Source organism: Vanessa atalanta, chromosome 19, assembly GCF_905147765.1.
Source record: "Vanessa atalanta chromosome 19, ilVanAtal1.2, whole genome shotgun sequence".
In the NCBI taxonomy this organism is placed as follows: domain Eukaryota; kingdom Metazoa; phylum Arthropoda; class Insecta; order Lepidoptera; family Nymphalidae; genus Vanessa; species Vanessa atalanta.
The window spans coordinates 5,720,410-5,733,539 of record NC_061889.1 but is presented as its reverse complement, the minus strand read 5'-3'; the positions used below and the strand labels follow the sequence as shown (position 1 = coordinate 5,733,539).

Here is a 13,130-nt window from a genome sequence, read left to right as displayed (position 1 = left end):
GGCGTACTTTTGCATTTATAAAATTAAGTAAGTATGAAAATTATATATTCAGTATTAGATTAATAACAAATACATAGTTCCATTAAAATTAAAATAAACTTTAAATTTTTGAACACAATGGGGCATTGTATCGTTGAATAAAAAAATGGCTTAAAATTAATAACAAAGAAAAACTCGAATTCCACGGTAAGTAATATACTTACGGTTAAATTTCAACAATTAAACTCTTATTAAACTATAAATTAAATTGTTATAACTTAGTGTTTCCTAGAAGATTTTCATCACAACCTCTTCTCTTTCCGAGTTGGTGACAAAGTTGCGGAGATCCCACGATGTCTCCGAGAAATACGCTCAATAAATACAGCTCCTTGGCTTGATCTGGCGAACGCTTGTATTGGCTGTGAAAAGGCAAAATATTAAATTGTTATTTATAAAATAACACACTACAAATATCGCATTACTAGGTTAAGCCTTTTATCCTTTTTGACACACAGTTTCTCCTTCTTTAATCTAATATTTTAATATTTAGTAAATCGATTTGAACCTCAAGCTAGAATCATCAACAGCCTGTTAATTTCCCACTATTGGGCTAAGGCCTCCTCTCCCTTTGAGGAGAAGGTTTTGGAGCATATTCCATCACGCTGCTCAAATGCGGTTTGGTGGAATAAACATGTGGCAGAATTTCGTTGAAATGAGACACATGCAGGTTTCCTCACGATGTTTTCCTTCACCGCCGAGGACGAGATGAATTATAAACACAAATTAAGCACAAGAAAATTCAGTGGTGCTTGCCTGGGTTTGAACCCAAAGTCATCGGTTAAGATGCACACGTTCTAACCACTGGGCCATCTCAGCTCAAGCCAGAATCAGTTGAGATATATTATGTACCTACATAATTGTTACGGATAGTATCAAATGTAACTACGGATAGTATCATTCGCTTTCCTACTTTCAATAAATTGCCATAAATATTGCGTCACAATAAAATACCATGAAAAGCATAATCTTCTTTATACGGAACCATCACCGTTGTTTATAATCGTAACCACAAAACTACGGCGACAACATCACTACACACGTACATTGAAAACTAAATTCTTTTATATCATAATAAGGAATAAATTTGAACTATCTAATATGATCTTCAATTTTAAAATGAACTCATAATATAGAGCTAATTATTTAGTGAATAGAGTTCAAAATCAATCGTCACAATATAATAACACTATCAGTGAAAGTCTCTCTGTGGTCTTGCATAATACCGGCTCACCTCAGTTGAGCCTAGACCAACTAAACCCCATTATACACTAGACTGGAAATGCAAATAATTGAAATAGGTTTACTACCTCACTTTCCCTTCCAATAACCAATTTGTTAACACAATTTTATTACTTTATATTAATTAAACTACAATATATTGTATTCGTAAACGTTACGTATTCTTAACGATTTCTTGATTTGTAAATAATGTTTTTCAATTAAATACTCATTAAAGTTTTAATGTTTTCTTCTTATTAGATAATAAAGGTACAAATTCTAAAAGCAACCCTACATCTATCTGTATTAAAAAGAGGTAAACGAATATAAGTTTTGATGTAGGAGGTAATGTCCAAAGCGATCATCCGATTTTTATAACAGCTTTTACCAATATTAATGAACCTTCAAGGTAGACATAGTCTATATATTATCCTGTTAAAATTAAAGGCTTGTTCGTGAATATCAATTTGGTAATGTATGAATGAAGACTGCCTTAACAGGAAAAGACTTACTTTGGACAACTTTTCCATATATTGCATTCATATGATATGAAAAGTTGTAAAGCTTAAAACATCAGTATAAAAGTCTGCCAGATTATCTACTCGTATATATCTTTATCTACCCTAATCTACTATGTTACGGTTAATTCACAAATTGAGAAATTAAAGTTAATATCTATTATATAGACAGGAACGTTTCTGCCGGGTTTTCCTAGTATAATAAACAGTAGTATTTTAACACACTGGATGGTCAGGCGTACGTGACGAGACCACGCGGCCGTCCGTTGCGTAGTCGTTACATCACTGTCCCACTTATAAGTCTTGGCGAATTCTTTCTAGCTATTACTTGACCCGAATCGAGTGTCCTTGAAAAATGTATTTAAATTAGTGTCGAAACGCAAGAACCTATGGATTCGGATGGGTTGTCGGGTCAAGGTTTTTTTTATGAATGTGAATGTAAGGTCGACGACCTTTATTGTCTTCGTTAAGAATATTTTATGAAGAAAAACCCCTAAGAAAATTTACGTAATTATCTATTTCTTCGCTTATTGCTCAACTTTGGTTGAAGTGCTAAAACTTTTTATTGTTTTTCTTTTGTTCACCTAATTATAATTATAGTACACTCAAACTTCTTACCTAAATACATCAGGCCAATCCATTTGCGGTCTCGGCTGTGTGCGGGCCCGCGTCGCATAATGCGAACAGACGCGCTCAAATACGCAAGATCGTGCGCCGAATTCAGCCGTGATATATTTCTCCACCTCTTGCGCATCAAATGGATCGGAAGTCTCGCTTGCAAATGTCAACTCCCGACGATTTCTGGATCGGTATGTCGCTGTAAAAATCAAAATAACGACAAGTTAATACCAGTCTGCAAACATACCACTGACTAAATCCTTCATATTACTCGTGTATTTAAAGGATAAATATGGAAAAATCTATCTAATATATGTAAGGTATTCTCACGATATATTGATTTAATATTAAATGAATTACAAACACAATTTAACGATATTTTAACCCGCGATCATCGGATAGGACTTACGTATTCCATTTACTAGGCCATCTCCACTTCAATAACAATGAAAAGTATTTCGTTTAAAAGTAAAATTGTCAAAATTGATAACCCTAAAAAAGTATCTCTAGTTCTTTAATTTAAATACTTATTTTTCGAAACAGCAAAAGTTCCCCGATAAATAACGTTAATAAAACCGGAATGCTTAATAATAACAATGAAGTTTATTTGTTTATATTTCCCTAAATTCATGACTATATAAGAAATGCATGTAAGAACTAATAAATTAATTCAATTGAACTAGTTTAATCCAGTTTTTTCCGGCATATCTAATATGCGATGAATCAAGTGCAAACATTTCAATACCTATTACGAAACTGAACCTGTATAACTTGCTACTGAATGCATACTAATGTGACAGACAAACATATTTATTAATTGAAATTGTTATGATATATTTAGAGTTACGTTACGTTAAGTAGTAATACTAGATTATGTAATAAATTTTTATGACTTCGAGCTGTATCGGCTATGATTCAATTATGTTTAACGAGAAACGGATTTTTAGCATAAATGTTACCGTATATGATAACCCAGGAGTAACAGTTTTCGAAATTAAAAAAAATCAATTTTGATGGTCTCAGTGTATTTAAATTATTACGTATAGGTATATCGCTTCATATTAAGAACCATCTAACTGTAAAATTTAATGTTGTTACAGTAATTAAGTACCAGTAACTAAAACGTCTAGTTCTCTTCATAATATTTTCAATATTACGTATATATTACATAACACAATATATAATAAGATAATCAAGGTATCGTATAATGTAACTTTACACTTGGTTTATTATAGTATCTTAATTGATTGATTGGACTTTGTTAAAGTAGTAAGTAGTAGTCAAAAGATAACCCAATATAAAATCAATAATGGTAACAATAATGATGGCTCATTTTTGTGTATTAGAATCTGGAACTATCTAGAATCGGAATAATGCTGCACAGTATTCCTGCCACCGTTCCAAATAGAAAGTATGCATTCGTATTTTGATCTTTATGTTTGTATTTTTTATGTTATATATAATGTCGGACTGGCGAATGGACTACCTGGTGGTAAGTGTTCATCAGCACCCATATAAATCGGTGCTGTAAGAAATGTGCGTTTTATCGCCAATGCACCACCAAATTTGAAATAAAAAGTCCCTCGTTTCTGTAATTATTTATCATATAGGTGGCAAATAGGCCTGATGGTAACACGTAAAATTGAAATCTGACTAATGTCCTAAAATGTATCCAAAGGTGAAAAGAGATGCCGATTTTCTCGTACGCTTATTCTTTCTTTTTCCTGCCCGTGTCCCAATCTATTGGGGGGGGGGGCAACATGTCTTTTCCTTCCATTCTCCTCTATTATGTTATCGTTCACATCCATCTCTCTCATATCCCTCAATAAACACACCCCATCTTTGTCTTCTTAGATTGTCATCTTTTTCTCCCTCCCTTTATTCTTTTAGTTACGTGTTAATACGTCTCATATGCTAATTAATCTCCAAAAAATACAATCTTGCCGTATTGACAATATCTAAAAATCCATTTCAGTATATACTTCAGTATATAAATATCAAATGACTAGCTGCTGTAATGTCATACACAAAAAATATTTTAATTTAATAAGCCGTAGCATTCAAATTTTATTATAATATACAATAATAATTTTACGTTATTTACCACTTTTATTAATATTATAAATGCAAATTTTGGATAGATCGATGTTTGAGATTACAGTCCGGAATAAAAACACCAGCTAATATCACAACATGAACTATATTTTTAAAATATAGTATTATTAAATTAACGTATATTCACAATTATTATCATTATATATTGCCCTAATATAAATAAATAATATATGGAACAAGGGCTCTGCAGTCAGTATATAGCAGCCCGTAGTTTAATACCTTAGAAGCCATGGCTCAGAAAGCGCGTAATGCCATGTGTCCTGCCCGTAAACTCTCTTCGATGGGATTTAGAGTATTGGGAGTAACAGAGTTAAGACTAAGAGAGCGCTTGTGTTTGTACACAAACATGTCTATTAATATCACCGTCATTATTCAGGAAGACATAATCATATAAATTATTATCACTGCAAACATAATGTTCAACGTGAACTATGATCATGAAAAAATATGATCACTTACCAGGGCTGAGTGAATAGGAAAGTTTTTTCAGAAAGTTAGTCAATCTCACACTTCCGATAATAAAAGGGAATCCGACTAATTGTACTGGCAACTCAAAGTACATTTCTTGTCCATTGACAAGCGTAACGAATAACATAAATACGAACACGAAAACCTTACACAACTCCATTGTTTTAAAACTAAATACAACGACAATGGATTTTATATTCGAAAACCTCTTTAAATATGTATATTTTACCCACTACAAAAGTTTCATAATATTCAAAACAAATTTTAAATATATAGAATTAATTTCGCGAGTACTGTAAGTACAGTGTACGTGAGCGTAAGGCTGTGTTTAGACTGGACGTCACGAAGCTTCGTTCTCAGGTTCACTTCGTTAGTCAATACACTTGGTTGATGTTATGTCATAGCGGTCACTTGCAAGTAGGTTGTCTTGTACACAATTCTATGAAGTAAGCTTTACGTTTACGTTAAATAAATAATACATTATACTGTTAAACAGTAAACAACATTTAAAAAGGTTAATTATAATTCAGTAAAGATTTAAGCAAGTTTTTGTAAAAATTACCATAAAGATATTTAATTATTGCCTTTTTATAGTTACCAATACATAAAAAAAAATGTTATTGATAAAATTGTGTCTTACTTCTACTTAGTACTTGATATTTACTCATATGCACAATATATTAAGACAGTTTGATGTACTTTAATTAATTATACCTCATATTTGATTCTTACCGTTTCTGCTCATTAAAATCAACATTTAAGTAAATCTTGTAAAATTTCGTCTTTAAAGTGATTGGATGGTAGAACAAAAGTTTCGTATAATCCGATATTAAGCTTATATTATTAAACTTGTACTAAAAGGGCTTTATAGTGCAAGATAAACAAATCGAACTGCGACCTGCGACCTTTACATGACCAATCCGCCAATAAACCACTGAGCTATCGAGGCTCAGCTCATTATATTAGTTAGCATAATTAGTTCTCAGAATTGATAATAAAAAATGTATTTAAGTAATTCTATAAGCAATTAAAAATATGTTTAATATTAAATTAAAAAGTTTTAGTTTGTCATCATGGTCATAATTTTCCTTTGCCTTTATGTTAAATTTAATTTAATATACAAAAATATAAGAACTTAAAAAATGTTTGATGATTTGTACAACACTTAGGGCTAATTCAACACTTCCAGACAACCTAATCTGAAAGAGATTTATTAAAAACGTAATATATAGGCGGTGCAGCCATTAACATATACTTAACACATATGTAAATATTATATATTACTATAATACACTAATAATTTTAATATTCAATACAAGGAAGTTCATTTAAGTCGCCCAAATTATTATTTAGGTTTTTATTTTTATTTTTTGGCATAGTAAAGTATTTTGCTGTCGGGTTATTTCACCACCTTTATATGTTAAGGCTACTATGTACTCAATTCGTACATATCTTAACATGATACACTTAGTAAACAGAATTACTAGTTAAGTTAGCTCTACTTCACCTATCCAGAACCACTCGGCAAAAGCAACAGATGGCAGTTTTAAAACTCTACTTGTAAATGTTTCTAAGGGGGTTCAGCAATGCTGCATCTTCTTATTTCGAATGTGAAATCAATGACGTCAGATATAGTCACACAATAAACCGCGAATATAATTAAATCCGTATTCTATTAGGACGTCATATCTTACTATGATAAATATACAAATCTTTGGATAGATTTTGTTACTCGATCACGCCAGAACGGCTGAACGTAGCTGAGTATAATTTGGCAGAGGGATAGATTATAATCTGGAATAGTACATGGGTATACTTTTACTTTTTATTCCCTGAAACACAAGTGAAGACGCAGGTGAAAACTAGCTGTACATTATAAATTCATCACCGATTTAGATAAATAAATCTATGTTTGTGTCAAAATATTTAATGATTTTATAAACGTACTTTAATCCCAAAGTTTCTTAATCGTGACAATTTAATATGTATCAGAAACTGCGAAACGAAACTTCGACTTACTCAATGTATCGTAAGTCGCTCAAGGCCGAATGACCATGTTAAGAATTTTATATAGAAATATTCACATGTAAACATATTTTACAAATAATTTAAAGAAATATAAAAAAGATTATGTAAAAAAATTACTTGTTTTACCAACTCAATATTGCTCTCCTTTTACAATGATACATAGAGTACGAAGAATACCAAAACTCAATAAAATATTACATTATTTAAAGAAAGTTAATCGGAATATCCGATAAAAAAAAAATTAGCGAGACATCAGTATTCTTTACCTTTTTATTACTTATAACTTATAAATTAACTCTCGGTATTTATACTCTAAATACTTACTAAATTATATAAATAATATTAATGTTTGTTTGTGAAATCAATAAAAAATATATTACTATACCTGGGTTCAAGGCGTACGAAAGCTTCTTGATGAAATTGGTGATCCTAACCGCTAATATTATGAAAGGGAACCCCACCAACTGGACCGGCAATTCGAATGCACTCTGTTCAGTTCCCACCATCGCACTTTGCAGCAAAACAAACGACAATACAGTCCAAATATATACAATCTTCATTAACTCCATTTCTTAATATATAAAAACACTTTATAAAACAAGTCACTTCTTAAGAACTTGTCACTTCTTCAGAGCAGAGCAGAGCAGGTACGAGGTCACGTAAAACGTACGATCCGAGGGTAAATAATTCGCTACGTCTAATCCGTTTCTAATACACGACGACCTTAGTATGATATTCAATTATGACTGACCGTGTCTAACACAGCTTAGTTGGGGTAGGTGTTGTAATCATTTAACTACGCATAACTAAATCACCGTATCGATAATTTGCTACCTGTTTTAGTCATCAGGAGTTGGGGCAACGATTAAGTAACAATGCTAGAACATTCCATGAATTTTTAAAATACAATACGCTATGACACAAGTCGATGTTTTAATATTTGATTTTAATCCGGAATGTTTCGAATTTCGATAGCCGCACGTAGAGCGCTGATTACTTACTGATCTGAGATATATGAACTAATTTTCTTACTTGATACAACCTTGCATATGAATTACAGGTTGAAAGTTCTTAATATATAATTTACGTCACAAAATTATTCTGTGGTCCTTGAAACAACGATACATTGGTCTTATCGGAAGTTATTAAATCAATAAATTCATGCAATATTTACTTATATTCACCACTATAGTATTGGTTGTCTCACTAATGTAATGTGTCAATTTTATGAATAAGTTCTGAACGCGTTTTAAGTACTACCTATAAACGTTATTCTATGTGAGAGACATCGAGATTACTGCACTCGTGTGCAACTGTCACTACCCCACTATTTTGTCTCCACCATCCATTATTTTTAAATACTCTTCAATATAGTGTCACGATAAGGTGAGGCATATAAATTAATATGATGTAACTGTTTAAGGAGGTTCGTATAAACATTGTCCAACTTTAAATCAGTATTTAAATTAATAGATCCCGCTAGCTCAATTTCATAAACGTTTTAATATGATAAGATTAATTTGTATAAAATTGACAAGGAACATAGCTATTACGTTTTAACTTAGCCATAACGAGTTTTTATCATAAATTCATTTATACATTTAAAAGTGCACTGGTTACATTAACAATATAACCCTAGGCAATATATTGATATTTCACCGTCATCGCTCGCCACAGACCGTCTGTATCGGAATTGAATGCTACAAATTCAAATCAAAGCAAGCGAGGATTTCGAGTATCAAATTGATGTTTACATTTCATCTCATTGAAACAGGAGCAGAACTAAAATTATTATTAATTAAAAATACTTACTCACTTAGAAAAGTATCATTGATACTTTTATATTATATTATAATTGATACTACCTAAACAAATCAAAATATCAACAAACTTCAAAACATTGCAAGTATATCTAATTTGAATATCGAAATATTATTTTTTATATACTTTTAAATAGGAACTGGATAGAATCACTCTTTACTCGATACTCGCAATTTTTTTTATAGCAGCCATTCTCAAATAGAACTATACTATTACTACGCAAGTGATATCATAGTGAACATGTATGTACATATGTGCACAAACAGTGCTCCTGGCACTCTCTATAATCTCACGCTTATAATCCGACGAAATGGCAATCAGACACAACCAAAGAGCGTTGAAGCCTCGGGTCAACTTTTGAAGGCACGATAATGCTATCACTACAATTTTCAAAATTTTATGCCGTTACTGAGAATTTGTAGATATATAAACTCAATAACATTTAATTAACTTGACCAGGTGCTTGAACCCAAGACTTCGAGATCTCGGGTGTATAAACTTACTAATAACCTAGACCATTGAAACATGAAATAATTCTACACATATTTTTTTTTATATTTGTAACGTAATTTAAACCATGATAACCATGATCTACTAAATACGGCAAGCATTAATTTACCAGCAAATGTAATTTTTCCCGTTTTAATATAAAACAGAAATTTATATTTTTTTAATTAATACAGTTTAAAATCGCTTTACGCTACTAAACGTGTTGCCTTGCAAAATGTTTGCAAGCTTGATTAAGAAAGGCTATTTCATAAATTGAGGCCATGCGGAGGCAAATGCCTTTGATTCCCTGCAAGACAATGGAATTACCGTCCTCTTAGAGATACGCATCTTTGAGGCTTTGTAGAAAACGACGAGTCTAATTTCGGATGAACACGTCAAAATTGCAAAACAATAATTCATTATTTATGTATTTTTTTTCGTATCATTAAACTATTTGTATAAGTCTCACTTTAAATAATTGACTAAACAAAACAATATTTGTTGTTGTTGTGGATGGATATATATGGAAATGGATGTGGATGGATATAGAGGTAGGGGACGACCGAAGAAACGATGGATGGATTGTGTGAGAGACGATATGGTTAGAAATAATGTTACTTGTGAGATGACGTCCGACAGAGAAGTATGGAAGAAGAGGACATGCTGCGCCGACTCCAAGTAAAATTGGGATAAGGGCAGGAGGATGAAAAAAATATTTGTTCCTTTATATTTAAGATAAACGGGTAACATGTAAATGTCGATAGCTGGGCTGAAGCCTCGTATTCGTTTTGAAGAGGTCTGAAGTGATATTCTTGCTAATTTTATTCTTTCTTAATTAAATAAAATACACCCTACACACATTTTATTTCATTGTAAATAATTGCTTAATGTATTCATTATAATAATTTAAATTACTTTACATTTTATACTTAGTAATTATTGTAATTATTTACGGTTCTTCTCAATAGTATCTACTTTCAGAAATGTTCATACGTTTTACGTTTAATTAATCTCGTAAAGTTCTAATTTATAATTGCTTTTCGAACCAATTAGAATAAAGATTATTTGTTTTTCTTATCTTTAAAGATATCATAACTTTTACAATATTTTAATAACTAAAATATATAATTTCATCTAAAGTACACTATCTAATACATTTTTGTCAAGCTTGTTCATAAATATTAAAGCGTTGGATTTTAAACTAAGGAACACATGTTATAGGAAGTACGTCCGTATTATTTTTGTTTTTCAATGAATTCAAATAATAATTACTATGTTTAATTGAAAATCGAGACAAAAATTCCTAGAAATACAGATTATTGTGATGCTTTATACAAACGTTTCCATGCTATTTAATTTATCTTAATGATATAGTTTTTAATTAACTATTTCATTAATAAACAAAATTAACAAAATTAAATAATAGTGTAAAAACCTTTTGTTAAAGATTTATAGCCTCCACTGGTGACAGGAGGCTGGTACATTTTTTCCTAGAGGATTGCAATCGCGATTCAACGGGGAAATGCTGCTAGCATTATTGCCACCTTTCCACGCAATAAGATTTGTATGGTCACTATTTTTAATTTTTATTTGTATATAGTTAACCGAGACGGCCTAGTGGTTAGAACGCGTGCATCTTAACCGATGATTTCGGGTTCAAACCCAGGCACGCACTACTGAATTGTCATGTGCTTAATTTGTGTTTATAATTCATCTCGTGCTCGGTGGTGAAGGAAAACATAGTGAAGTAACCTGCATGTGTCTAATTTCATCGAAATTCTGCCACATGTGTATTCCCCCAACCCGCATTGGAGCAGCGTGGTGGAATATGCTCCAAACCTTCTCCTCAAGGGAGAGGAGGCCTTTAGCCCAGCAGTGGGAAATTTACAGGCTGCTAATGCTAAAAATAGTTAAAGCCTAAATTTTAATAATTCTAATGTAAATAAGATATATTTTTTAATAATTAAATAACAAAAAATAAAATAATAGTAAAAAAAATTATGAATTACGTTTCTGTAAATATAATAAGTTACAAAGAAAATTATTAAATACCTTGATTAATTTTGAGAAAATATATTACTGATACTACATGTTTCAAAAACCTCACGTTAAAGTAAACCGCACAGCCTTTGTAATCTAAAAACCGAAAGTAAAGGCTAGCCTACAACTTGACAAGGTTAAGAATGCAGCTATTTCCAACTTAACTAAGAGAAAAAACATACATTTTATTTTCGTATAGATTTACATTGAAACAAAAGACTTCGTTGAAAAAATACATTAAAAGAGGTTATATATGAATATTTTTTTAATGAACGAAAATTTAATCATAGAAAACGCATTTATGTTTTTAATAAAAATGTTTCTGATGATAAGTTATGCACGACGTACTCGTATGTATACGCTTAGAGTTCGTGATCTTTTATCGATAACAATAATAATGTTATGTTGGTATATAAGTTGATTGGCAGTAATATATATCAAAAATTTCAATCGTTCCAAAAACATACATTTATGTCATACGTAATATGACGAATTAACTATAAAGTTACTTAAATAGTTAATTATTTTCACATTTTTTGAACAAAATAACAAAAAACATTTAAAATGCAATTTTTGAACCACGTTTTTGAATTTTGTGAAGAATTAACTGATATAATCTCCCTAACCATGCAGTAATAAAGATTGCGCTGCTGTCATTTTTTTTTATTTTAATTTCTTAATCTTTTTGAGTAAAATAATTTAGTTATTTTACTTATTATAATTTAAAAATAAAAACTAATTTCAACAAGATTTTCTCCCAACAGGAACAAAGGAATGTTATTTATAAAACAAACTATGCTAATTTTAATTCGTTTCAGTCTGTGTAGTAAAATAAATGTTAAGTCGACGGAACCGACATTTTAAGCTTAAAAGTTAAGGATTCTGTAATCGCGAGAAAACAGGAATTTTAAAATAAAAACGCTGAAAATTTTAGGCTATTCGTATTAAGGAAGATTATGACAAAGTGACCCCAAAGAACGTAATAAAAAAAAATTAATATATATATATATATACATCTTAATATTTGTTCAAAAAACAAAATCGAGTTTTTATAATTTCTTGTAATTGCTGTATCTATAAATCAACAATATAATATAATTCATTTTGTTTCAATAATAAGTTTTTTTCGTGTCATTTTAAACAGGCGGTCTAGCAAATGGGCCATCTTGCGGCAAGTGGTCACCGCATAAGAAATATTAATCATCGTTCATATCACCTGTATTCCAGCAACTTTGGGAACTAGGATGTTATGTGTATTGTTCCTTTAGTTAACCAACCCTACCCTACCCAAACAAGAACACAACAATACAAAGTATTGATGTTTGGTAGTAGAATATAAGAAGAACAAGTGAAACCTTACTAGACTTCCTTTATTATAATAATAAAAACATAACGACCGTTTTTAAAAATTATATTTTAAAAGTTTAAAAAAAGTCGTGCCTAAAATAATATTAAGAAATATATAATAGTAAAAATAGATTTCACGCGACCCTGCCAGGATTCGAACCTGGAATCTTCTGATCCGTAGTCAGACGCGTTATCCGTTGCGCCACAGGGCCGATGAATTATTCGCTCTAATTTTCCATCCGGTAATAGCCCAGAATATTATATAATTATATTTTATACATAATTTAAAAATGATATCAAAATTTGTCTTATTTTTAAATAGACCAATAATACATTTCATTATTTATAATAAGAATATTAACGGTTTAATTAAATCTGAAATTTGAAAAAATTATTGAAACGAAAACATAAAAACTAAAATGATTGTAG

General features: G+C 30.8%; 1 protein-coding gene and 1 non-coding gene across 2 annotated transcripts; both read right to left on the bottom strand.

Moving 5' to 3' along the window:
• Window positions 1-250: 250 nt before the first annotated feature.
• LOC125071578 lies at window positions 251-7,573 on the bottom strand. Its single transcript, XM_047681899.1, has 3 exons — window positions 7,390-7,573; window positions 2,394-2,592; window positions 251-398 (listed from the first exon to the last, which is right to left on the bottom strand). Exons 1-3 carry the CDS (start codon window positions 7,571-7,573, stop codon window positions 251-253), a joined length of 531 nt encoding a protein of 176 aa, XP_047537855.1.
• A 5,267-nt stretch (window positions 7,574-12,840) lies between these two features.
• On the bottom strand, window positions 12,841-12,913 carry Trnar-acg. Its single transcript has one exon. It is a non-coding gene; the product is annotated as a tRNA-Arg (tRNA).
• Between the last annotated feature and the right edge of the window lie 217 nt (window positions 12,914-13,130).

Bases quoted from the DNA above. Each gene is read 5' to 3' on its own strand.
- LOC125071578 (XM_047681899.1), bottom strand. From the start codon at position 7,573: ATGGAGTTAATGAAGATTGTATATATTTGGACTGTATTGTCGTTTGTT. The intron at 2,593-7,389 runs GTATAGTAATAT...TGATTTTTACAG, and splicing joins TTCGTACGCCTTGAACCCAG to CGACATACCGATCCAGAAAT. The intron at 399-2,393 runs GTAAGAAGTTTG...GCCTTTTCACAG, and splicing joins GATTGGCCTGATGTATTTAG to CCAATACAAGCGTTCGCCAG.